The sequence below is a fragment of the Elgaria multicarinata genome, chromosome 1 (genome assembly GCF_023053635.1).
Source record: "Elgaria multicarinata webbii isolate HBS135686 ecotype San Diego chromosome 1, rElgMul1.1.pri, whole genome shotgun sequence".
Classification (NCBI taxonomy): Eukaryota; Metazoa; Chordata; class Lepidosauria; order Squamata; family Anguidae; genus Elgaria; species Elgaria multicarinata.
This window is the reverse complement of record NC_086171.1, coordinates 50,892,980-50,920,552: the sequence shown is the minus strand read 5'-3', so window position 1 is coordinate 50,920,552 and position 27,573 is coordinate 50,892,980. Positions and strand designations below refer to the sequence as shown.

At 42.3% G+C, this 27,573-nt stretch overlaps 1 protein-coding gene across 2 annotated transcripts in view; it reads right to left on the bottom strand.

Moving 5' to 3' along the window:
- The window catches only part of ACBD5 (acyl-CoA binding domain containing 5), a 36,683-nt gene extending 10,415 nt beyond the window's left edge, over positions 1–26,268 (bottom strand). The window contains exons 1-7 of one of the 2 annotated variants that reach the window (XM_063128010.1): positions 26,042–26,268; positions 22,038–22,158; positions 18,772–18,844; positions 16,297–16,408; positions 2,530–2,649; positions 2,014–2,226; positions 109–215 (exon numbers count right to left, since the gene is read on the bottom strand). In XM_063128010.1, coding sequence (XP_062984080.1) covers positions 109–215; positions 2,014–2,226; positions 2,530–2,649; positions 16,297–16,408; positions 18,772–18,844; positions 22,038–22,158; positions 26,042–26,138 — 843 coding nt within the window. In that variant the 5' untranslated portion in view covers positions 26,139–26,268. The remainder of the gene's footprint in view (positions 1–108; positions 216–2,013; positions 2,227–2,529; positions 2,650–16,296; positions 16,409–18,771; positions 18,845–22,037; positions 22,159–26,041) is intronic. The other variant, XM_063128001.1, reaches the window with a different exon arrangement.
- Between the last annotated feature and the right edge of the window lie 1,305 nt (positions 26,269–27,573).

The following is a 27,573-nucleotide window of genomic DNA, read 5'->3' as shown; positions in this document are numbered from 1 at the left end:
CAAGTCTAAAGTCCTCTTAGGCTCTCAGAACTAATTGAATGTCTCTTCAGATCCTGGACATTATTCATTACTTTTCCACTGTACAGTACAAAAATTTACAAACTCTACCTCTTCTTGCCCAAACTGCTCCATAGAATCACAGAATATTTCACTATCTGAATCACTTGTCAAATGCTGAATCCCAGAGACTTCCTCAGTGGTGTCTTCATTCATACCTGGGTATATAGGTACAGACCAAACAGTAGGTGCAAGAATAAAGTAGTGAGTCAGTATTAAATTATCAGCATAGCAATATGTTACCAAAGACTAAGAACAGAGCATATGATCAGGCTTGGCCATAAAACTATTAGCTTAGTGGTATTTTTAAAGACTTATTCAAGGGGGTTGCTTAAGAACAAGTGTTTGCAATAGCTACTGAGAATACAGTAATATTATTACAAATTTGTTTTGAGATTAAATTTATCCTAATTACTTTGAGCAAAATAAGCCAATATGTAATAAAAGGCATTACAAAACAATATTTGGTGAAAAAACTTAGTTGGAGGAGTTGCTATCCTGAACATTTATCACATATAATGAGAGGGAAAAGTTTGTTCACTTCTATTTCTACTGTTGGGTCCTAAATATATCTGGCCCAATCCAATTTTTTTATTATTATTATTATTGCACATGGATTTTTTTCAGCTAAAAAAGAGTTTCATATCTCTGACTCCTGACTGTATGTGACCATCAGTATGTTTCTTTATTGCTATTTTATGGGGCCAAGAACCATTCTTGAGCAATATGGCCAGAAACGCAGTATACAGATTTTCAAAATAAAAGAACATTATGACACGTGTATACCTTCCCCATGCACTCAAGTATTTATTTATTTATTTATTTATTACATTTTTATACCACCCAATAGCCGAAGCTCTCTGGGTGGTTCACAAGTAAATGGGGGAAGAAGCCTACGTCAGCTGAAATCAGTGGAACCATACTTTATTAAATGTGAATTTTGTTGCATGGTTAAATAACCGGGGGGAGGGGCTTGTTTAAGAGACTTAAGATTGTAACAAAATCATACAATCCTCTTAATGCAAAAGAGCAATTGCCCATTTTATCCTTAAGCCACTCTTCCCAATCTTACATCATGTCCTTATGACTATTATCCAATTACTTCGGAGATACAAATATTGCATACCCTTGGTTCATGTTATCACTTTCAATCACATACATACCATTCTTCACATGAATTTACAATGGGCCTGTTCAGAAAACACCTTAAATCATGGCTTTAACCATGGTGAATAAGGCCTTTTGCTTTATTCATCATGGTTAAAGCCATGGTTTAAGGTGTCTTCTGAACACAGCCTGGCTTTTTGGCTTAACCACCATGGTTAAAGCCATGTTTTAAGGTGTTTTCTGAACGGGGCCACTGTGTAGGCACTCAAATTGCATGATCCCCTCCCCCCCCCCCAACCCACATCCACCCACTGATGCACATACACATGAGAACCTTGTGGCACCATAAAGGCTAACAAATTTATTCTGGCATAAAATTTTGTGGATGAACGTCCACTTAATTAAATACATGGAGTTTTAGACCGAATTTCAGGACTAACCTCATTCTCCAACTGCCACCACCAAATAGACCTGAAATTCTGTCTAAAACTCCACATATTTAATGAAGTAGACTGTCGTCCACAAAATCTTATGCCAGAATAAATGTGTCAATCTTTACGTTGTCAGAAGACTCTGATATTTTTGGGGTCATTATGTGCATGGAAAAGGATTTTGCACTGTTTTTCCCCCGCTGCATAAACCACGACACATGATATAAAATTTAACTTACACACAGAAAATAGTATTAAGCAGTCAAAAGTAAATTTCAAATCATCAGTCTTTCAAAAAATATATATATGTGGAAATGCTCATTAATACACCAAACAGTAAAATTCTTGGGGTAGCAGTTACTAAAGGAATATCCCTCCTTACAAATGTTTAGGCAAATTTAGATAATAAGGACAGTACCTTCGTGAGAAGAAGCTAAATTAGATACAATAGGTAGTTCAAGATGTTTCTCTTTCTTCTTTATTTCTTCATCCACATTTAAGCCATTCAGGGCAGATTTAGTCTGTGTGCTATTGTGCATGTTAACAATAGGCACATCGTCACAACAGCCATTGGCAACAACATTGTCCAACTCCTTATCCGTGATAGAACTCTGTTCCACACTCTCACCTTCTGTAAAACCATAAAGGGACACATTTTCAAAGACAATCACACTACAAAATTTACTGATTATAACAACTGTAGCTTTTATCTTGATATGTTTAATATTTAGTTCATAAAGATATATTAAGCAAAAAGTGTAGGTATTTAAAGCTGAAGGCTTCAAAAAATATACGTAAGGTCGTTTCTGTAAAGATATCAACTTCAAATATCAACCCACAGTTTTGTTTTGTATAGGAAAACATGTGTTTTAAATACCACAGGAAAAAGAGCCTATGGCTGCAAACCTATAAGATTTTTAATATACACACTTACGAGCAACATGTAATTCTGCTATTTCTTCCTGATGTGGTTCTTCTTCCGATTCTGCTCCACTGTCACCGCTTTCAGATTTGCCATTCACAGCCGGCACAGACGTTATGGCATTTCCAGGGTCTAACAACAAGTTTTGAGAGAAGGAATTATTATTATAGAAATGGAACCTTTAAAATAATTAAGTAGTTACTTAATATTTTGGTGGATTAATTTTAGCCAATTTCCCTATTGTACTCCAATATAATATTTTTTAATATTTTCACCTAAGTTAATTTTCCCTTACTGCGGCAGTAAGTGAACACTTTCCTCATCATGGCTTAAAACTAGACTAAGATTTTTATTTTTTTCGCTGGCTAGACACATCATCATCATTTTTATTTTTGCAAAAAGTACATAGTTCAAGATGGAGCTTACTAGTCATGCAACTGCTAAATGTACAAGGCATGATTTGTATAGTAAGTCTATCCAGATACCATATTTCTCCATGGCTTAGAAAGTTTCTTTTAAGAATGGCATATTATAGCCAAGTTTTTTTAAAAAAACGTACAACTCTTTAAGTATCATACAAGAAAAGTTGACAAAGATGTCCTTCAGCTTTTATACTAATTACCTTTACATCAATATGCAAATAAATATTTGTGTAAGTACAAGACTGCAGATACAAGGAGCATGACACCGTCCATTGTCACTAAACCCAAAATTTCATGAAAATCGAGCATTTATTTCAGTTACCCATACTCTTTTTAACAACTGCCAGAAAATTCAACAGATTAGGACTGTAGGAAGATACTTCTCTTTAAACAAATAACATTACATACAATAACCACAGAAGAGACAACATAAACACAAAATTGTTAGCCAATCAGCTATCACTTCTTGATTGCTAAACAAGCTGCAGTGAAATTAAAAGACTGGGGAATTGTGATCTGTATGAACTTGTACATTTGCATTGTCAATCTTTACATTTAATTTGTCTAAGGACTAGTTAAACATGTTTTGCTACTTTTTTGCTGCAAGATCATCCGCTATTCAGAATCACGGAAATAAAGAACCATACGGTAAATGAAAAGGCAGAGATGCAAAGTAGCTTTCTGTGCCTTAGTACCAAGACCTAATGCCCAGTTGGATCTTTTTCACAACAAAGCAGATTTTGGCGCCAGACAAGGAAGTTTTTCAGAAACAAAACCGTCCCAACGCAATGCAGTAGCTCCCCAAATAGGTATGCTTCCCCCATAACGAACATCTCTGAACATGTTTAACAGGAAGCAACATTTATTGGATCATCCCTGCACTGAGCGGGGCATTGGACTTGGTGGCCTCATAGGCCCCTTCCAACTCTACTATTTTATGATAAATATGACATGCAGCAGTCTCTTATGGCTCTCATCAGTATGTTTCTGCAATGAAATGTTCAGCAGAGTCCGTAGAATTCCTTCACTAATCACATAAGGAATAGTATTCTTTGGATCACCTCTGCAGGTAACACTCTTTCACAATGGTTCTGCTCCTACTTGTGGGGACAGTTCCAAAAAAGTAGCACTGGTTGACTGTGACTTGACACCCTGGCAATTATGCTGTGCAGTGCCCCAGGGTACATCAATGTTGAAGCAACTGCACTGGCTATTAGCTACTGAGCAGGTTTTCTTAGCATATAAAGTACTAAACAGCGTGGGAATAAGTTATCTGGTGGATCACCTTTCCCCATATAGACCTGTGCAATCATTAAGACAATCAGAAGCTGTCTTTCTGATTGTACCACTTGATTGCCATCTTGGAGTAAGTTGGAAGTAGGTGGGGGATTTTTGGGTGGCATCCATGTTATGAAATGCCCTCCCACCCTGGTAATCAGGAGGCACCAGCTATGGCATATTTTAAACAGGCCTTCCGTGATTGATTGTGCTGCCAGTTTGTTAATTACGGTGTTCCAAATATTTGATTTTAATGTTTTTATACATGCTTGATATCAATGATTCGTGGTCATGTATTTTAATCTTTGCTTTGTAGACCACATAGATATATATTTCTAGATGCGGCAAGCAGTATATAAATCGAGTAAATGCATAAATGTATTGCCTTCTCTCAGGCAATGGAGCACATCTCCAAATCATGGCTTACTTTGTCTAATTATGTTACAGGAAGTTTTGCTAGTGACAGAAACCTGGACAAATCCCCAGCAAATGAGAACCCACCCTGATTAGATCATAAGGAGAGTACTAAAACACACAGCAGAACTATTTAGGAGGTGGGGAACTGTGGGGAGAATTCCTCAAAATAGTCTTGCTTCAGTAACAAGCACTAAATGTCACACCAAGCTTCCACACAAAAAATTCGGTATTACAATGTGTTTTTATTTGAAAAGCAGAAAAGCAGTTTTAAAGACAAAAGTGTGTGTGATTTGCAAGAAGCTAAGTACAAGACTATTGTTTTAAGGAACAGTTTCTTGATGCATCCATTGCTTTTGAGTATAGTCAGATTCCAAATGACAAGTAAATTTATACAAGAGCTCTCGCTCTCTTTTTAAATAACGCAATTTAATGCCAATCACAAACTGCTGTTCAAACCCAGCCACCCAGTCCTAAAAGCAGTTTGCCATGTGGTGAGGCCAGTGGAATTCTGCTGTTTGAGAAAAAACAAGTCCAAAGTCTCCTTAGACTCACAGATTGAATGTTATACTTGTTTGGATTGGTTCAACTGTAGTGATATATAGTTTAATTCCTTTGTAATAAGATTTCATAAGCTAACATACTTTAAAAAGAAACTTTAAAAAATCCACCCGTACCAAAAATATGCCAACTAAGTGACAAAAATATAATTAAATAAGGAGTCTTGTGGGACCTTAAACGCTAACAGATTCATTTTGGCATAAGCTTTCAGGGACTATAGTCCACTTCATCAGTTGCATGGAGTGTTTTCTTATACAGTACATGTGTGTGTGAGTGTGTGGGGGGAAGAATTGAAAACAGTGAGATCAGAATGAAACACAATGCAGGAAGTACCGACAATGACAATCACATTATTAACAGTGTTCATTTACAGTGCAATGGCACAGAAAACCAATATGCTGTCATTAGGTGAGCCAATTACCACTTGTCGTGTAATGTAATAAAAATCCATAATCCTAAACTGATCCTTAGACGATCACCATTTCTGATGTCAGATTTGTGTCCATTTATTCTTTTCCTCTCCCCCACAGAGACCTGGCACACAGCACAGCAAGTCCACAGTCTATGTTGATCTTTTTTCTTCAATCTCTTCAGTGCTGTTGAAACTGGACCCAGAGAAAACTCCAACATAGTTTAGCAATGTTTTTGAAGAGCCTGGCTCCATTTTCCTTTGGAATGGACTGTATTAACAAGTTATCCATTTTAGCTTCCCCCCCAAAAGCCCCTGATAAAGCCCCTGAACCAGACATTTTTCCCTTCGACGCTCCAAAAGCTTGAAACAAAAAGTTGCCGAATCCCTTCTGCAGAACCCAGTAAATGCAAGCAGTAGTCTTCTTCTTCCAAGCTCACCCTGTGGCCCCTACAGGCAGAACTGGTCTAGATGTGAAAGCCATATTCTTCTTTCAGGTCTAGTCTTTTTGTGTATCTGAAAATGATATTTTGGTCAACTACTGATAGAGTGGATTCCTGCTTGCAGAAATGGTTGTGTTCCTTTCCTTTGATAATAAGTGTGCATATGCTCAAGGCTTCAAAAAAAAAGCTTTGCAGAACAACGCCTACGAAAAAGGAATTACCTAACTTCCTCTCATCAACTACTTGCATAGATGCCTCACTTTTTAGAACTTAAAAATGGTAATCCAAAATCGCAAATTGGGAACATGTCATACTTCTGTTCTACCTGAACGTACTGTAACAACTGATTCTGGCTAAGATCCCTTTGAAAAATGTAACATGGCAAACAAATCAAGGCCTTCTACTGGATTAAGTTTGGGCCATAAGAAGCCACTGAATTTCGAGACATTTCTCCACCTATTATGAAACTGTTTAGCTTTGTCAAAATATTTTGAGCCCAAAGACCAGCTTTCATTGGGAATAGAAGCGCCTTTTGCATCTCAAAAGTACCAATGCTCACTAGCAAAAATATGTTCCAATTAAAGACATCATCTTCCCTGTTAGCTGTTGTGAGCATGAATGGACATACATAGGGGGGTTTTTATTACTCAAAAAACAACAACAACCTTTTCTATGGTCAGAAAGAAACACAGGTCTCTTTTTGCAAAGTCAGAGATCCAAGCATTCGAACTACAACTTTACCCATAGCTGGTGTGTATGTTAAAGTGGCTCTGCAAATGTCATCAGCAGCAACTCGATAATGCCTGTGACAACACTGATGAGAATAGAGACCTCCATTCCACCATGCCCACACAGTTTTTAACATTTTTGTTGCTTGAACTTGGCTTATAGCCTTCCTTCAGGGTGAACAGAACTCCACAACCTAAGCAAAGTTATATGACCTTTAGGGCCAAACTAGATGTAGCAATAGCAAATCTGTCTATCTAAATTACCATCTACTGCATTTACATATGAAGGAAAGAAGTAATCTGATTGGCAGAGAATCCTTCTCACACCCACAGCTTTCTTCCCAGTGCTCCTCCCTCCTCCTCAACCCCAGCTGAATTCCCATAAGGTATTAGAATTGGACTATCAGTAATGTGCCTTCAGGGAGGACTCTGTGGCTAGGTGAAGGTTCAGTGTCCCTTACCTATGTGCCCCTTTTGCTCTTTAAATCAGGCCCACTCCTCAACTTTATACATCACTGAGACAAGTTCACATTTATGAGAGGCATGCTTGCCACCATTATGGCAAGTAAGAGAGCAATCTTATGGTCCAAGGAGTATCCCAAGGCCATTGGATTGTTCGGATTCTCTCTTCCAAGGTTGGAGACAGCGCTCTGACCTCGGAAGTGGAGTCAGAGATCTGATCCTTCTCCGCTGCCCCCTCACAGCTGTTGTGGAAAGAACCGGGCCAACTGCTGTCCAAGGTCAGAAAAGTGACCTCAAATGAGGAGGAGGAGGAGGAAAGGGGGCGTCATTGTGGGTGGGAGCGGAGGAGACCAGAGAAGCCAGGGTATGAGTTATCCTGACCCTCTTCCAGCCTCCAGATAGGCTAAAAAGTCCATGTCGCAAAATCAGTGGGGCAGGAGGATGTTCAAAGATCACCTCCAGCACTCCTCCCACCCTGCACTGGATGACCGGGCACCTCCAAGTTTGAGGGCTTCTGATCACTGATGGTGCAAATAGTATGGCGCACTAAGCTGCTTTAAAAGGACCAATGCAAACAGGACTAACCTGTCACATCAACATTTTGTGTCAATTTAGAACATTATTATAGGTCTCTTAAAATAATGAATGAGCCAGAAAAGATCCAGTAACCTGAAAAATCTATGTAGATTTTTCATTTTTTCACATCTACATGCCTCCAGTAGAATCATCCCATATGCACTCCAGTAAGGAGACTGTTGTATTAAAATGAGCTCATTCGGAACACAGGTTTCAGTTTCCAACAATGAAGAACGGCGAGTTCAGAACAGGGGTCCCCAACCCTTTTGGACCAGAGGGCACAATTGGGAATTTGAAAAAATGCTGTGGGCACCACCAGAAAATGGCTCCCCTGGAAGATGTGGCTAGTCACATAATAGCAGCCATGGGGGCCTAGCTAGTAAAAAAAAATTAGCTGAAGACGTTGGTGGAGAGAAATATTGAGGCTAGGAGGGAGGGGAAAAAGAGTAAGGCAAAGGGGTAGAGGGGAGAGAAAGACCAGGGCTAGAGGCTATAAACAGAGAGAAAGAAGGCTGCCCTAACATTTTCCAAGGTTTTTATTTAAAATATTGGGGAGCTTTGTGGGCATCACTGGAGACTATCACGGGTGCTGGGGCACCTGTGGGCACCGCATTGGGGAGCCCTGGTTTAGAAGATTTAACAGTGCAATCTTATACATGTGTACTCAGAAGTCAGTCAATGGCTCTGACTTCTGAGCAGACATATCTAGGGTTGTTCTGTAATATGCCATCATAATTGTTCTAGGAGCAGACTCAGAAAATTACTTCCCCACCCTTATTCAGACACATTAATATTCCTGAACGAATGGGGAACTGGACTATAAAGCAGGTAGGTGAGACATTGCGATGATAGACTTGGCTAGCAATTGAGGCCATCACAACTTCCAGAAGCTCTGAGACACACTGGGACATTACTGTTCATAAAGACCACTGAAAACAGAATCCTTTGCTAATAATTTGTTTAAATGCAGACTTTGCCATTGACATGTTCCAGCAGTGACACCTCAGTTTTACCCAATGCAAGAGAAAAATAATTTTCGTTAATGGAAAAGCTTTTTAATATCCATTATTCCACAGTTGTCATGATGTACTACACAGAAATTCAGTATTTATCTCAGCCATGAAGATAGTTGAGAAAGACAGGTTGCTTACCTGTAACTGTAGTTCTTCGAGTGGTCATCTGTGCATTCACACATATGGGCTCTGCGCCTGCGCAGGGCCAGCTTCGGAAACTTCTATAGCTGAAAACGTTTTAGGCAGGAACCCCTCCCCCACCGTCCACTGAGCATGCTCAGGGGTTCCCGCCCATTCCCCTCAGTTCCTGAAACCGCCTAAACAGTCTCACTGAGGAGAACCACCAGGTGATCAAATTTTAATGACACCATAGTGGGGACGGTGGGAGGGTTGTGTGAATGCACAGATGACCACTCGAAGAACTACAGTTACAGGTAAGCAACCTGTCTTTCTTCTTCGTGGTCTCTGTGCATCACACATATGGGCGATTAACAAGCTGACTTACTGGAGGTGGGTGGTGTCAGTTGATATATTAGTAGTCATAGGATTGCCGATAAGACGGCACGCCCAAAGGCACAGTCTCTGCGCGCCCTGATGTCCAGGCGGTAGTGACTGGCAAAAGTCAAAGGTGTCGACCAAGTAGCTGCTTTGCAGAGGTCTGGTAGGGCGATCCCCTTTTCAAAAGCTGTAGAGGTGGCCACTCCTCTCGTGGAGTGAGAACGCACCTTACCCTCCAACGGGAGGCCAGCGAGTTCATAGGCTAGCTTAATAGTCTGAACCACCCAAGCAGATATTCTCTGTGGAGATGCCTGGAGTCCCTTTTGCTTGCCCCCATAACAAACAAAAAGTCTTTGGGATCTCCGGAGGGTAGCAGTTCTGGACTGGTAGAAGGCCAGGGCCCGTCTTACGTCCAGGGTATGTAGCGCAGACTCAATAGGCGACATCGGCGAAGGAAAGAAACTTGGGAGCGTAATGTCCTGCCCAAGGTGAAAAGAAGAAACAACCTTTGGGAGAAAGGCTGGGTCCGGTCAGAGGACCACCTTGTCAGCATGAAACACCGTGTATGGTGGATCTATGCGAAGTGCTGCTAGTTCGGATGCACGCCTAGCAGATGTGACTGCAACAAGGAATGCCACCTTGAAAGTTAACAATCGCAAGTCCGTCCTTGCTAGAGGCTTAAAAGGTTTAGCAGATAATGCCTTGAGCACCACAGAGAGACTCCATTGAGGGACAAAGGAGCGCACTGGTGGTATGGTGTTTTTCATGCCCTTCATGAACCGTTTTGTCAAGGGGTATGTGAAGATCGAACAGCCCTGAACCCAATGGTGTGAAGCAGAGATAGCTGCTAAATAAACTCTAAGTGACGAGAACTTGAGTCCTTTTTTAAATAAAGAAAAAAGAAAGGAAAGCATTGTTGCTATTGGTGCTGAAAATGGGTTCTCGTTTCTACTAAGGGCAAAGGCAGAAAAAACTGTCCAATTGTTTGCGTATGATTTCCTAGTGGCTGGTTTCCTAGCTGCTAGGATAATGTTCCATATATCAGTAGGCAGCGGTTGGCTGTCTAGCGATGCCTTATCCTCCAAGCCGTTAGGTTTAGGGACTGGACATCTGGATGGAAGATGAGTCCCTTCCCCTTGGAGATGAGATTGTGGCATTGAGGGAGTCTTATGTACTCCGCTGAGGACAGTTTGAGTAGCGGAGTGAACCACGGCTGCCTTGGCCACCAAGGTGTTACTAAGATGGCGTTGTCATTGTCGCTGCGCAGCTTTACAATGACTTTTGAGAGGCGTGGTATGGGGGGAAACAGGTAGAGAAGCTGTCCTGTCCACGTCCTCTCGAAGGCGTCTCCTAGAGATGCTGCCCCATGGCCCGCCCACGTGCAGTACTGGCTGCAGATGGCGTTCTCTGGTGACGTGAATAAATCTATTACAGGCTGTCTCCATGCCTGAAATATCAAATCCAGGACAGTGTCTTTCATCCGCCACTCGTGAGTATCCACAAAGGTGCGGCTGAGGTCGTCTGCCAAGATATTGTCCTGGCCTGCGATGTGAATGGCAGACAAAGTCATGTCGTGGGCAATTGCCCAATGCCAAATGTCCAGAGTGAGGGAGATCAGGTCCATAGATCTCGTTCCACCTTGCTTGTTTATGTGCCAGACAGCAGCCATATTGTCTGTATGGATCTGGATTACGTGACCCGATAACGTCTGCTGAAAGGCATACAAAGCTTTTTGGATAGCCATCAACTCCAAGACGTTGATGTGTCTTTTCCTGTCGAGGGAGCTCCATCACTCCTGGATAGTCAAATCCCCGCAGTGGGCTCCCCAGCCCAATAGGGATGCGTCTGTCATCAGATGTTGTGATGGAACTTGGGGTTTGAAGTCCAAGCCTTTTGTGATATTGGACAAGTCCGTCCACCAAAGGAGCGTGTCCTTTATTTTGGGAGGGAGCGATAATTTCACTCGGTGAGCGTCCAATGTATTGTCGTACTCCCGCAGAAGCCACAACTGTAGGGGTCTCATGTGCAGACGTGCCCAAGGGACGACGTTGACCGTCGCTGCCATGAACCCTAATAACCTTTGCACCTGGAAGGCAGAGGTAATTTTAGAGCGGAAGAGCTTAATTGCAAGTTTAATTAACGTATTAGCTCTATCCTTTGGGAGGAAAGCCCTGGAGCGGGTTGAATCCAGAATTGCTCCAAGGAATTTAATCTTTTGGGTCGGATGAAAATTTGATTTTTCCTTGTTGATGCAAAGGCCTAATTCATTGAGTAATTTGATGGTGAAGTGGGTATTACGGGCGGCTTCTTGCTCCGTACTAGCCACTATCAGCCAATCGTCCAAGTAGGCGTAGCTTTCTACCCCCCCCCCCCCCGAGTCCTCAGAAAGGCGCAAACTGGTGCCATACACTTTGTGAAGACTCGGGGAGCCGTAGAAAGCCCAAAAGGAAGCACTTTGAATTGGAAAGCGTCTTCCCCTACTATGAACCTGAGGTATTGTGATGATACGGATAGATTGAAACATGAAAATATGCATCCTTAAGATCGATAGACGTAAACCAATCCCCTTGGGAGAGGAAAGGCAGGATGCTCGCTAAAGAGTTCATCCGGAATTTTTTAGGGGTGATGAACTTGTTTAGCTCCCTGAGCTCCAAAATAGGCCTCAGCCCCCCATCCCGTTTCAGAACCATAAAGTAGCAGGAATAGAACCCGCTTCCTAGAGTGCGAGTAGGTAATCGCTCTATGGCGCCCTTTTCCAACAGAGACGTAGTCTCCTGTAATAGAGCGTCTGTAGGTGGTGAGAACCTTGCGGTTCCGAGGGGAGGGGGAGTGGAGAATTCTATTTTGTAGCCCCGAGATACGATGTTAAGGACCCATGTGTCGGATGTAATAGTGGTCCATTTGTAGAAAAAAGGGGCAAGGCTGTCACCAAACTTAGGTGTTAGGCTGTTTGGCGAAAGACAATCAAAGACGCCGTCTTGATTCGGGTCAGGCTTGCTCTTATTTTGCTTGAAGCGACCCGGGTACTGTTGCCTTCTGTACTGACCCTGGGATTGGTATGTAGCAGGGCGGTGTTGCAGTTGGAATTGCTGCTGCCTAGGCTGGAACTGCTGTTGTGTTCCGGGCCAGTGTCTCTGGCAGAATGGTCTCTGAAGCTGTAGTTGCTGCTGACTAATCCCCATCTTTTTAGCCGTATTTTTGGCTTTCTGGATGCTCTCCATCGACTCGTCCGTGGACGAGTGGAAGAGTCCTTCCCCGTCGAAGGGGAGGTCCTCTATCCGGGTACGTGCCTCCTGGGATAGTCCTGCGGACCTGAGCCACGCATGTCGCCTCAACGCAACTGAGGCTACCATTGCTTTCGAAGCACAGTCAGTGGCGTGTCTCGCTGTGTTAAGTTGTTGACGTGACAGCCTCATGGCTTCTGTATAAAATACATTTGCCAGCTCCCTTTGATCGTCTGGCAGGTATCCGGAGAGGGACGTCATCTTTTCCCAAAGGAAAGATTGATATTTCGCCATGGTGGCTTGGTAATTGTGCACTCTTAGTGACAAAGATGTGGAAGAGTAAATTCTTCTTCCCAAGCCGCCCAGTCTCCGGCCCTCCTTGTCAACCGGAGCATTATGTTTCCTCTGAGTGCGTCCTTGGGATGCCTCAACTATGATTGAGTTAGGCTTGGGGTGGGTGAAAAGAAACGGTGCTGTTGTTTCTTGGATTTTGTAGATGTTATCTAACTTCCTCGACGTTGCTGGCATAGAGGAAGGCATTTTCCATGACTGTTGGGCAGTACGCAACAGCACAGGCAAATATGGGATTGCCGCTGGGGTAGCCGATTCGCAGTATAGGTCGTCGTATACTGGATCATTTAACTTCTCCAATGGTTGGGAAGTTTCGATCCCCAGGGATCTAGCCATTCTTTGCACTTGGTCTGTGAAGTGCGTTAAGTCCTCAGAGGGTGAAATAACGTCTGTGGTTATCACCAAATCATCCAGTGAAGGGATAGATGGTGGAGGTGATGGTTCCTGAGAGGAGTCTGATCGATAATCCTCATCAGAGAGCTCATCTAAAGCACTTCCCCTCATTCCAGCCGCGGGTAGGGCTTGTAAGGCCTGCGACGTTACCGATGTTGTACCGGAATCATCAGTATCGAAGGGTTTGACTTCGCCGATTTTTTCTTCTCCTTCGATTTAAGTTTGCTCTTTTTCTTTTGGGGTTCTTCAGACCCAATGTGCTCTCTCGCTCTCTTAGCTATCTTCTTGGCCGCTTTTGTAGAAGCGGATAGAGAGGAGGAAGGGGGGTGAACCAGGAAGGCATCACTCCGCGAAGGAGGAGGTTGGGGCATTGACTCCATAGTATTGGGAGATTTGGAGCGTCGAGACGTACTCGGTTTCTCCACTGCCTCCAACGCCTTTTCCCAAAGCAGCGCCCGAAGGCGATCTGATCGGTTCTTCCTGGTTTGCCTGGAGAATTTTAGGCAAAAACAACAGGATTCGACGACATGCGTCTCCCCCGAGCACAGCAAACACCGAGAATGTCCGTCGGTTTGGGAGATCTTCTGCCCACAACCGGAGCACTTTTTGAACAGGCCTTGTAGTGCCATAGACACCAAGGCTGAGGTAACGAACAACAATAAAACTTCATATATATATATATATATATATATATATATATATATATAGTTAGAAAACTGAAGAATTAAGGAAAGAATGAAAATAGTATTTTCAGCTAAGGTATAACGATACCAAAACAGAGAAGTCTCCAAACGCTGTTGACCCTACAGGCGGTTGAAGAGAACTGAGGGGAATGGGCGGGAACCCCTGAGCATGCTCAGTGGACGGTGGGGGAGGGGTTCCCGCCTAAAACGTTTTCAGCTATAGAAGTTTCCGAACCTGGCCCTGCGCAGGCACGGAGCCCATATGTGTGATGCACAGAGACCACGAAGAAGAACCTGTTTATGTCAAACTAACTACAATAGTGCTAAAACATGCTAATGTTTATATACTGTATAATTATGGTGTTTTCTTTAGAGGAGTACTTTGACCTATATTTTGGTTTGGTTGAATGAATGACTCGAGCATCAGTAGAGTTTGGCACACTGCCAATTGACAAGAGAATATGTTGATCAATGACCTGGATCTACAGCTGATGTTAATCTCTCTGTCAGTCCATCAAATACACAGAGGCATTACGTACGAGCCTTTAACTTATTTGCAATTTTATGTATTTTAAGTTACCTCTATACTTTCAAAGAACTTAGCAAAATAAACAACTTCTCAAAAAAGTGGACAATAAACACAGAATGATCTGGATCTGATCAACTTCCAAGATCTACATAATCACACAATGTTTTAATCCAATTAGTGTGAAACTCTTTGTATAATAATGCAGTTATTTTTTGTAAACTCTCTTAGCATGGACTGCATCAGGTGTGTGTTGCTGGCGGAACCCAACATACCACTGGTGTTCAATAAGAGGCACTTGGCATATTACCACTTATACCTTTGATACACGCAAAATAGATACATGCGTTTATTTCAAAACGTGTATACATGGAGCCCAGGGCGAAACAATTATATGCAATCTGAGGCCTCAGCTAGACAAGGGGGTTGGAGGAAGATGAACTCGCGATTTTATGATTGTCGCCCTTGTCTACACACTGTGCATGACGGCACGGACGCCTTTTTGTTTTTCTTTTAAAGGAGATGGAGCGCACAAGCTCAAATCATAAGTTGTTTTTTTTAAAAAAAATACTTTCCCCTGCTCCCCCCACCCCACCTCCAATGGGCATAGAGCTCCTGAGGAACTCTGTGCCCCGTGTGCAGCTCTAGGTTACTCGCAAGGAGCCGGGACAAACCACGACGGCAGGCCACACTTTCCATGGTCTAGGGATCATCCTGAGACCGCAGAAAAACCAAGAAAAAAAGGTAGGGTGATATCCTGGGGGAAAGAGAGGGATCATCCCTCCCTGCTCCCGGGATCCCCTATGTGTCATGTGGACACACAGGGATGGTCCCAGGATGATCCCCAGGATATCACCCCATCTAACTATGCCCTTACTGTTCCTAAGATTTTGACACATTATTAAATGTTTTTTCATCATTACATGGACAAGTGGGATACACATTTAGTAAACTGATTAAATTTAAAATTTAAAGATCAAACAGGGTGGTAACTTGTGGCCATCCAAATGTTGTTGGACTCCAACTCCCATCCATCCCAGTCAGCATAGCCAATGGTGAAGGGGAATGAGAGTTGTAGTCCAATATCTGGAGAGCTACAGTTTCCCCATCCCAGTAGACTATAGGGAAGGGACTCGTCCTCTCTGCAAACCTCAATATATAGTATTTCCAAGCAATAAAACAGAAGGAAACTGGGGAGAACCTAAATATACAAATGACCTAAATATACAAAGTAAGCCATAAGGAAGGGAGAACTTAACAGTACACTACACAGGAGATTGTTATCTTATGTTGCTTTTTTCTACATGCAGAATTTAAATAGCTGTTCTTGCTCATTAGCAAGTAATAGAACCTGGATTATAGAACATACTAATTCATATAAACAGCTTTTCGAATTATTGCTTTTTTCTCTAAGAAATATCAAGGTTAATTATGGGAGTGTTCCAGTATTGAGAATGAAAGAACAAGCTGAGGCAAGTCAGATTTGGAACAGATTTCTGTAGAAGATATAACATGTCAGAACAATGGAAAGCTATACAGTTGCACAAGAGTTCTATCCCTCCTGTCTTCTGGATACTTATAGAGCAATCCTATATGTCTACTTAGAAATAAGCCCCACTGGTTTTAATAGGGCTTACTACCAGGTAGGGGTGTATAAGATTGCAGCCTTAAGAAGGAATGTTACATTTACCTTCAAAGTTATTGTTAACAGAAGCCAAACAAATGACATCAAATATAGTTTAATGTAATCTGAAGTTAATAAAATAGTGAATACATAGGGTTTTTTTTATAAACCAACCTGCTATTATGCCAGATCCTTTGTTCTTTTTATCCTCTACAATTTCATAGAAGGGGCCTAACACATGTAGTAGTTCTTCAACCTTGTCTGTCATTGGCATTGTTTCAAGAATCTGTAGGAAAACAAAATGTTTATGAACAGGTTTGACAAGTCTGACAGTCAATGCAATACTTACACATGAATACAGGAACAGGGAAAAATATCTTGTACATCGTTCTGTTCAATCCTTAACTACAACATCAAGTATCAGTCTCTGTTTACATTCAACTATAGTTTGAGATAAAAGCTTTTTTAAAAACAAATTAAGATATTGTCCCTTTTATGTATCATAAACAAAACGATCTAAATACTAAATCAGGCTGCAACTTGCTGGATAAGCAAAGCTCACCCACCCAAATTTCTATAAATTTTTAAAATTAATTTCCTTTACAGCAGTGCCACTACCACAGAATTGCTGTTTCTTGTAGCACCTCTGTATGACAAATCAAGATTCCCACTGCAATGGGCCTATCCCAACTCAACTTATCTGGGGCCATAGCTAGACGGGGCAAAATCTCGGGGCAATCCCCAGGATCTTCCCTGTGCGACCACATGATGCACGGGGGATCCCGGGAGCAGGGAGGGATGATCCCTCCCTTGCCCTGGGATCTCGCCCTCCCCTTCCAGGCAGCTTTTTCCATGGTCTTAGGCTGATCCAGAGACCGTGGAACGAACGTGTGTGTGGGCGTCGTGGTTTGTCCCGGTTTCTCGCGGTTACTCGCAAAGAGCCGGGTCTCATCGGGGGGGGGGGGGGGAGCGGGGAAATTAATTTAAAATAAAAAAACCTACCTTTTGCACACAACCATTTGTACACTCTTGTTCTTTAACAAAACAAACAAACAAAAAAGGCGGCTGTGACGTCCTCTCCCTCCGAGGTTGTCATGCGCTGCGTGTAAACAGAGGGGGAGATCTCGTGATAAAAATATCGCAAGATCCTCACCCCTCCATCATGCTAGACCGGTAGGTCTAGCTGAGGCCTGGGAGTAAGCCCCACTGAATACAGTAGAACTTAATTCTGAGTAGACACGCATAGAATTACACTGCTAAGGCTAGATCCTATCCATATTTATTCACAAGCAAGTCCTATTAGATTTTGAAGGACTTGCTTCCAAGTAAGTCTACACAGGATTTGAATCAAAAGCAAGTTTTCTAGAGCAAGTTTTCTGTTATGAGCAAAAGGAATGATCAAGTAAAATGTCAGGGCCTTTTCGTAGCATATTCCTCCTCTGGTTACCATTTCATTTTTTTAAAAAAGCAAATTTGTCACCCAGAGTAAAAGCACAATAGTATAAACAGTACAGAGAATATAGAGAAGCTATATAAATCCATCAGCAAATAAAGCTTCTTGTGATATTCTCTCTTGCTGACTTCCATTCTGTTGTCTACTATGATAGGGACAGTGCTACAGTTAAATCTATGCCAAGAAAGATGCTTTCACAAAAGAAAATATTAGGTAAGATATACAAATGTGACAATAATAATAATAATGACAACATTTAACACATTTACTGGATTGATTTCAACAGTCTTCTCCCACTCAGGTGCTATTGGAGCATACAATTACTAAAGTTAAATTAGCAGAACAAGAAGTAACTTTGGTGCCCAGAGGCTAGGATACAAAGCAGGAGGACAGGGAGGTGACGACTGAACTGCATCCTAGAGTAATAAAGGAGCTGGCAGAAGAACTCTCAGAACCACTATTGTCTTTGCAAAATCATGACAACAGGTGAAGTGCAGGACGACTGGAGGAAGGCTAACATTGTCCCTATCTTCAAAATGGAGGAACCTGGGAATTGTAGTCTGACATCAATCCCTGGGAAATTTTTGGAGCAGATTATAAAGAAGTCAATCTCTAATCACCTTGAAAACAATGCAGTGATTACTAGAAGCCAGCATGGATTTGTCAAGAACAAATCCTACCAGACTAATCTGATCTCATACTTTGATTGGGTAACCTCCCTTGTGGACCGTGGGAATGCTGTGGACATAACATATCTTGACTTCAGCAAAGCTTTTAACAAAGTACCACATGGCATTCTGATCAGCAAACTAGCTAAAAGTGGGTTAGATGGAACAATGATTAGGTGAATCCACAGTTAGCTACAGAACCAGACTCAAAGAGCACTAATCAATGGTACCTTCTCAAACTGGGCGGAGGGATGAGAATGTGCAGGGAATGCTTATCAAATTTGCAAATGACACAAAATTGGGTAGGATAGCTAATACCCTGGAAGACAAAATTAAACTTCAAAGTGATCTTGATAGGCTGGAGAGCTGGGCTGAAAACAACAGAATGAAATTTAAAGTCCATCAAATAATTCACATAAATCCCTTCTGAAACTTAGCTAGAAGTTAATCATGTTTCAGGATTCAACAGCCTAGAAATAAACTTACTGTGGAATATTTGTTTTCTTTTACGTACCCAACAACTCTTACCTTTTTCATTTCTTCAACATAGGCAATCATAGCATCTTCTTTGGGCATATTCCCTAAAGCACTCCATGCATCCCTACAATAAATATCACAAACATCCTCAAAACATGTAAAAGCTACTAAGGCCAGCCCAAGATGTTTTGCTGCCTGAGGTGGAACAGCAATTGGCTACCAACCTACACAGATGGGTTGGAGGGAAAAGCACCAAAATTATGTGCAAAAAAGAGGAGAGACTGGCTCTGGTGCTGGTGAGAAGATTTTTTTATTTTTCTTGTTAAAAAAAGTATTTTAAAAAAGTTTTTAAAACTTCAGATAGCCCAACGTTTCAGATGATGACAGTCCTTCAGGGGCTCTATTTAACACAGAATATATATATGTATATTAGTATTTGATTACAAACTAATGAATGTGCATAACTAAATACAACAGGGACAATGCCATTGCATAGGAGTTGTTAAACATTGTGATATTTATCTCTGTAAGTTATTGACATGAAGACCTGAAAGAAACCATCCAATACATTGAAAAAGCTTGTATTTAGACACCAGAGCCAGTCTCTCCTCTTTTTTACCAACCCACACACCCACATCAAGGTGCACAGTACCCAAAGCTAGCAGTTATTTTGGCACACTAGGTAGAAAATCCCACAGGCATCTATTCCAATTCCCAGGAGTAAAAATTAAATAAACTAATCCTTTTCTGCCCTTTCATAACACCTAAAATCTGCGGCCTGTGGCAGCTGCTTCACTCTGAAAATTAGGCAGATATGCTATAATGCTTAATAGAATTGTTTTTATTAATGTGCCCTTGATTCTGTTATGACAGTAACTGGCCACGGTTCAGTTAGTTTTCCAAACATAAACATGTATTCATTGTCTGAAGAACAGCATGAATTCTTGGATACAGAATGGAGTTTTAACATAGGTGGTTTGGTTTCTAGATCTGTCAACAAGTAACTTCTTTGATCTTGAATAATCTTGAATAAATGCCCTAATTTCCATTGTTTTTCCTTCTTACCCTTGCCTCACTGTAGGCCACAGCCCTAAAGCTCTTTTTATATAGTGTTGTGTTTCCCCAAACTTCCCGCCTTATTGGGAGACAACAAAGAGGTCTGCTACATAATCCACAAAGCTTTATTCAGGCAATAAACATCTCTTCCCACCTGAAGAGAGTCTAACCTCTAGGAACTTTCGTCTAGGCAAAAACTATGCAAACTGAGTGAGACAATTGTCCTTTCAAGAAAAATGGAAAGCCTTTTCCCAGAATGCTTTAACTTCAAGGAGACTGGGGCCGTAGCTAGACCTAAGGTTTATCCCTGGATCATCCAGGGGTCAAACCTGTTCATCTAGGTGACACACAGGGGATCCAGTGCTCAGGCAGGGGCGAACCCTGGATGATCCCAGGATAAACCTTAGGTCTAGCTGTGGCCTGGTTCTGAAGAAGCCCTTGCGACCTTCTCTCGCCTTCCTTTAGCTCTACCCATTTGAGTCTGCAGCATACTCTAGGATCAGCTAGCCCTGAAGTGCCCTCCCCCTCTGAAGAATACTGATTTCCCACAGACTGTGTGCTGTTGACATTTTCAGAGATAAGTCTGTGAAAGGTTCATTCCCAGCTGGTGAAGAGAGTCACCTCCCCCACTCCCCATATAGGCTGGTACTTTTCCGGCACTGTCTCTTCTGCTTCAGAATCTTATTCCAATTGATGGCCTGAACTCCTTCCCCAGCCTAAGGGGAACAGGCCTAGTCATGACATATAGTACCAGTGAAGCCAGCACATCAGGGACTTTTTGTACTTTGAAAGTGCAGCACTTATGCAGCTGGATATAAAGGATTCTGTATGTCTGTTCTGTGCAAGATGGAGCATCTTTCCCACAGAGCTGCCATGGGGAAGTCACAATTTCCTAGCACTGGTTTTATTTATTTTACTGTAGCTGGAAAAATGTGGTTCTCTGTTACCTATCCTCACTCCAGATTGCATTTTCCTAGAGGTGTATGCATTATAGTTGCATATGGGTCACAGAAACCTTTTAGCTCTATCTATGGCCTAACACACACACTCCTCTGGCCTATGCCAACGTAATTTGATTAGTTTCCCCCCATGAAGTACTGTTTTAAGTTTTTGCTTTTCTGACATTTTAAATTGCCAAGTATTCCTACAAGTAGACTTCTGCAGCTTTTTAAAAATGTTTAAAAGAGAGATGTCAGTCAGCAAGGATACACTCTCCCCACAAACCACCCACATGAACTTCTTCATGGCTTTGTATTTTTCTCAATTATGGGTTGGATACAGACTTGGTCATACTTAGAGTAGATCCCTTTGAAATCAATGGGACAAGTAAGACATGAGGAATGTAAGTCCAATTTATTTCAGTGGGTCTACTCTAAGCATGACTAAGTCTAGATCCAACCCAATGTTTAATCTATGTTGTGTAGGGATGTGAAGCCCTCCCATCCACCCCCCAAACTACCCACCCCCAGAAAAAAATGGGGATATTGAAATCCTTTTTTAAAAATAAAATCCCACTTTTTTTGTCTTTGGAAAAAATGGGAGAAATTGTTGTTTTTTAATCTTTTCAATTCCCCCTCCACCCAATGCCTTCACCTCTCAGATGCTGTGCATTCCCCTTCTAACAAATATTAGAATGAACTCTTAACTTGGTTTAACCTCTGTCTGAGTAAAAAATTAACTTTACCAATCTGTTGTGACAGTTGAATATATCACTTATAAAAATAAAAGTTTAACAGTGAGAGGACTTTCTATCCCCCCAGGTGACAAACGTCTGAAATGACATCAAGAAAAATAGAGAATCTCCCCAACTACACATTTACTAATGAAGCTTTTGTCCAGATGTAAGAAATAGCCATAAGAAGATAGGAATGTCAAATACCAAGTCAGGCCATGGATCAGTAATGTCTACAATGAGTGGCAATGGCTCTCTAGGGTTTTAGACCAGCCTTACTCAGCTTGATGCCCTACAGATGTTTTGGACCTCTCTTCCCAGCAGCCCTAGCCAGCATGGAATGGTCAGGAATCCAGGGAATTATAGCTCAAAACATCTGGAGGGCATGGAATAGAAAACAGCTGGTTTGAGACAGAAACCTTTCCCAGACCTGCCTAGACTCGCCAGGTATTGATCTTGGGAACATCTGGATGCAAAGCCTAAATTCTACCAATGGATTACAGCTCTTCCTCATGTAAAAAAATAGATAAAGCTAACCTTCCCTTCCTGAGCAGGAAATGTTTTAGAGCTTAAAACATTTTTCTCTTACCATTTATATCTACCAATAGGATCCCAAAATCCAGGTCTTGGACTATTACAAGGTCCTTGAGTTGCTTGCTTGTAGAAACTATAGAACTTGAGCATCATTTCATTTGTTGGCTGGAATGAACCTATAGGAAAGAGTTTTAGAGTGAGAAATGCCATAAGAGAAATTAACTTTTAAAACACATAATTTCTGTATAAACTCAACACAGATGGAATACTGACTCCATGGCTATTGGGAACTGATAACAGAGACTGAAGTTAAGATTTTGCATTGTCTTCCATGGCCACCCCAATAATAGCTGTCCTACTGAAATTCATGTGAAGAGGACACTGTTTATGATACCCCTTTAGCTAGTGTGTCTGACCTTCATTAAGCCTTGCACATCCTCTAAAAGGCTTGCAGATGACTGCCGAACTGGCCTATCTCCCAATTTCAGACTCATAAGTACATCAGATTCTGAAGTTACATTAGAAACAGATACACACCTTGAAGGCCATTTCCTATTTTCAAATATTAAGTCATAAATATGCTGGCAATGAGTTCATCATATTAAAGTCTTTCACAACAGACACATATCGATACTTCCTTAATTTCACTTTTAGTCCCAAGAGTGATATATAGGAGCAGTGGGCTAAAACCAACGTTACGTGAACGGATGTCCCCTCCCCAACCCTCTGAAATAGATTTGGGGGGGGGGGTAAGCGGAGGAACTGCAAAGGGAAGTGCTAATTCAATCTGCTAGCAGTGCCCATTCCACTCGCAGAATGGCACCATCACATACAACCCACATTCATGACAACACTGTATTGAAGGAAGTGCCCTTATGCGACTCTAAAACACAGTTTCACTTTTTAGCTTTTAAAGACACACAGACAAAACAGTATAGCCACACATGAATACTTGGAAGTCTCTCTAAAATGGTGATGCTCATTGCTGGAGTCAGGTTTGGATTGCTGAAAAGGAAAGCCTTTTCTCCTTTATAATTACTAATAACCAATCTTGAGAAAAGGAAGGCAAGTGTTACACCTCTCCAGAGATTCTTAACACTAATTTACATATTGTATGTTTGCTGTTTCAGTGATATGAATTCCTGTGCTCCAGCAATTTCACACAAGGGTGGAGTGGGAAAACCAAATTACTTGAAAATTAATATTGTTTTCACTCAGAAGCTATCACCTACGCAAAATCAAGTGGGAGCATAATATGCTCAAGGCAAAACACCTTCATCGTTTGCAATGCTAGGGATAACACCATCATGTTGTGTTTTTTTTAATGGAAGCAAGGCAAAGCAGGATTGGTAGAATATTTTTAAACCATTGAATGGTGATGGGATACGGGAGTGGGGGAGTCAGCAAAATTGTTTTGGGGATTTTCTATCCCTGCTTTCAATTAAACTTTAACAATATCCATTGCAATGTGTATTATAATTAATAAAGTATCAGGATTATACATAAACAGACAATGCTTACACAGCAGTACAGAGGACAATAGGATAACGCTTTAAGAGAGCGTCCCAGGGACCACAGTGCTCCGACTTCTGAAGGGGGAATCGGAGATTCAACCCTCCTTGCCTGCCCCCTCACAATTGGTGCGGAAAGAGCTTCATCAATTGCCTATTCGCTACCGGGCCAGGTTTAAGGTTCTTGTACTTGTGTACAAAGCCCTAAACAACTTGGGACCAGGATACCTGAGAAAGCGCCATCTCCCCTACCAACCTGCCCAGTCACTGAGGTCATCCGAGGGCATGCTCCTGGTGGTTCCACACAGACCCATCTTCTGATTGGAGTCCACCAGGGGAAGAGCCTTCAGCATGGTAACCCCCCTCCTATGGAATTCCCTGCCACATCACTGGAGGTCAGGCAGGCACCAACTTCCAGGAAGCCTTTCCTTAACGACCAGCCACAGTTCAGTGTACATTTTGCTTCTTTTAAAATCTATTTTAAAGTGTTTTATTCTGTTTTTATTTTATTTAATCTTGTACACTGCTTCCAAATTTTCAATGGGGAGCAGCATATAAATATTGTAAATAAATAAATAAACCAGAAAACCGACCTCGGAGGAGAAGGAAAAGGGCATTCCAGTGTGCGGGAAGGGGAGGAGACTGGAGAGGCCAGGATATGGCTTATCTGGAGCCTCCCCCAGTCTCCTTCTCTCCTCCTCCTCAAAAGCATCCTCGGTAAATGGGCTAAAAAGCCATCTAGAGAAATCTACAGGGCAGGAGGGTGGGGAGACACAGATTGCCTTGTCACTCCTCCTGCCCTGCACTGGATGATCAAATGCCTCCAAGTTTGAATTGTGATAGGATTTTGCCCTAAGGGTTCTTCCAGACAGAAGGCTCATAGTGCTACCAGTTAGAAGGAACTGTACAGCTGTTATGTCTTTTTCTCCTTAACAGATTTTCTGCATTAAGGAAAAAGATAGAAGCAATAGAATCATAAACAAAAAACAATTACCTCTTGCCCTCATCTGTGAGTGGGGCAAGATGATGTTGCCATAAAAGCCTTGTCTGGGAACACCCCAAGGCACTAACAATTTCCAGAGGGGTATTCATGTTAGTCTGTTGCAGCAAAAACAAAGATTTGTGTCAACTTAAAGATTAATACATTTACTTTGGCATAAGCTTTTGTGTGCTAGAAGCCACAACATACTTTTAGGATAAAATTAGGATAACACTTCATGTATCTAATGAAGTGGACACTAGTCCATGAAAGCTTACGCCATAATAAATGTGTTAGTCTTTAAGATAACACAAGCCTCTTTCTTGTTTTTCATCTTAAGATTGTAATCCTATACACAATTATGTGGAAGTAAGTCCCATTGAACTCAAGGTGACTTACTACTTTAAAGTAGATATAAAATTGCACTGTAAGGATTACCTATGTGTAAGTGATCTTGTCCAGCTCTTAAGATTTGCCTTCCAAATGAACTTCTCCAGCTACTAAGATTTGCCTTAAAGGCCCTTCAGTGGTGAGGCAGGCAGAGACCTATGACAGGGCCTTCTCAGTTGTAGTACCCCAGTTCTAGAATATACTTTCCAGAGATGCTTAGGGTGCCTTTCCAGCACAAGTTAAAATGCTTTTTCTCTCTCTCTAGTAATTTTAGATTTATTTATTTATTTTTAAAATGTATCTGTTTTATGCTACTCTTAAATAAATAACTACTGTATGTTATTGTTTTTATTGTAATCTTCTGTTAGCTACTCCGAGAGTTGCCTATGCCTGTTTAAACAGAAAAAAAATCCTACAAACTCCCAGCATTTTTCAGCTATGCATACTGGCTGGGGAAAGCTGGGACTTGCAGGACTTTTTTTTCCTGTCTAAACATGCATAGGATTTCACCCTAAATAGATAAATACAGTCAATTAAACCGAAACGGGCTGGAAATGTTCTGGCTGTGAAAGACTACTAGGGACAATGTCTACAAAATCTATGCCAGAATAAATGTATTAGCCTTTAAGATGCCACAAGACTCTTTTGTTGTTTCCCCTAATGTGTTTGGGTCATCCCTCATTTTTGACACTGTGGTTGGGTAGTCCCTTCCCTACAACCTTGGTAAACTTCCAAAGAGAGCGACTGGGTGGCAGGAGTCCCTTCAGAGAAGAAGTTCTCCCTTCAGAGAAGCTCCAGGGGATGGTTGACAAGAGAAGAGCTCCTAGGAAAACGGCATCCATATATTTTCAACCCTAAGAAGAGACGGAATGCAGACCATTCTTAGCGGTTACATGGGTAGGTGGGTGGGGACCTGGGACCTGATCCAATTTAAGGAAATACTGGCTGCGCTCGGACGACACGCTAATCAACGGTCGTTTCCCATTCTGTTCCTATTACCCACCCACCCCCAGTTGATTAGCGTGTTGTCAGAACTCAGTCTCTGCCTCTCCCCTCCTGCCCCTTTCCAAAAGGTACGCAAATAGGATGCCATCTTTGAGGGAGGGGGAAACTTGCATTAACGCTCCCCCGCTTTCCACAGTCTCCCCGCCCCCCCGACCCGCTTCCTCTTTCACTTACCATTTTTGGGCAGACTCTGAATCACCTTCACGGCCGCCTCAAAGCGAGTCTCATGCACGGAGGCGCCGCCGCTGCCCCCGTTCTCCGTCTCCGCCATGACCCGCCTCCTCCTCCTCCTCCTCCCTCAGCTGGGCCCGAATTGTGTCGCCCGAAACCGCGTCGCCGTCGCTGCAGCGGCTTCCCTTTCCCGAGGAGCACCCTGCAGCCAAGTGAACCGAAGACATATTGGGGTACGGCGAAGGAGGGAGGAAACGTGAAGGCCACGGCCGCCGCCGCCCGAAAGGAACCCCTCAGCCCACCGCCTTCCCTCCGAAGCCCCCTGGGCATCTCTCCTTGCCACCCTCCCCGTCCCCAAACCCCTGGGCATCTCTCCTTGCCACCCTCCCCGTCCCCAAAGACTCCGTTCAATCCCAACTGCGTCCGCAAGTCCAGCTCCTCTTCGGCCGACTCCCAAGGAAGAGTTGCGGGGACGACGTTCGCTTGGGCCTCATCTCATGATAACAAAACATTTCACCGACACAACTTCTAGACCGCTCTCAGGGATACATGCCCTCGTTGGCCACTGCTTTGCTTTTGCGTGATGGTGGTGGAAAGAGAGATGTCCCTTACTGGCAATCCTATGCATGCCTTCTCAGATACAAGCCCCACTGTGTTCAGTGGGCCTTACTCAAAGGTAAGGGTGGATGCCCCCTCCCCACGTCTTGTACCTATCTGGCCCCATTGAATTTAATGGGACTTACATCCGAGGAGATTGCATTGTAAACTCAGAACGATCCCTGGGCTCTCACTCAAGGAGGTGGTTCCACCCACCACAACTTTTCTATTTATTATTATTCTTGATTTATATAGCACCAGCCACATATGTGGCACTTTAGGAAGAGGACAGGTCCCTGCCCTGCAGGGCTTACAATAGAAAACAGAATCAAGGAAGTTGACAGAGGCTTAGGAAAGTGGAAGTGGGGTAAAAAGGAGAGAATGATGTTGCTTCAGTTGCAACTAGAGTTAGTTACAGCAGGGAATTAGGAGTAAGGGGTTGTGCCAAAGGCTTCAGGAAGAAAAGTAATTACTACTCATCTTTCTCTCTCTGTGTTCTCTAGGTTCATCTCATCTTATATCAAGAATGTGCCCCACATATTGGAATTCTGCAATTGAATCTTATGCATGTTTGCATGGAAGTTAAGCTCCAGTGAAGTCGACAGTGCTTTCACCAAAATAATTGTACTTAAAGGATTGTAGATTTAGGCTATACAGAGTAATCCTATGGATGTTCACTCAGAACACTGACCCATTGATTTAAATGGTATTACTTCTAGGTATGTGTATATAAGAGTGAGACTTATAGTGCAATTCTATACATGTCTACTCAGAAATAAGTTCATTGAGTTCCATGGGTTTACTCTGAAGTAAGTGGGCATAAGATTGCAGCTTCCATGAGTTACATTAGATCACAAGCACTACCCTCCAGATTCTGGAATCACATCTCCATTGTGGATGAGAAGTGCCATTAATAACATGCACCGAAAAAAGAGGGA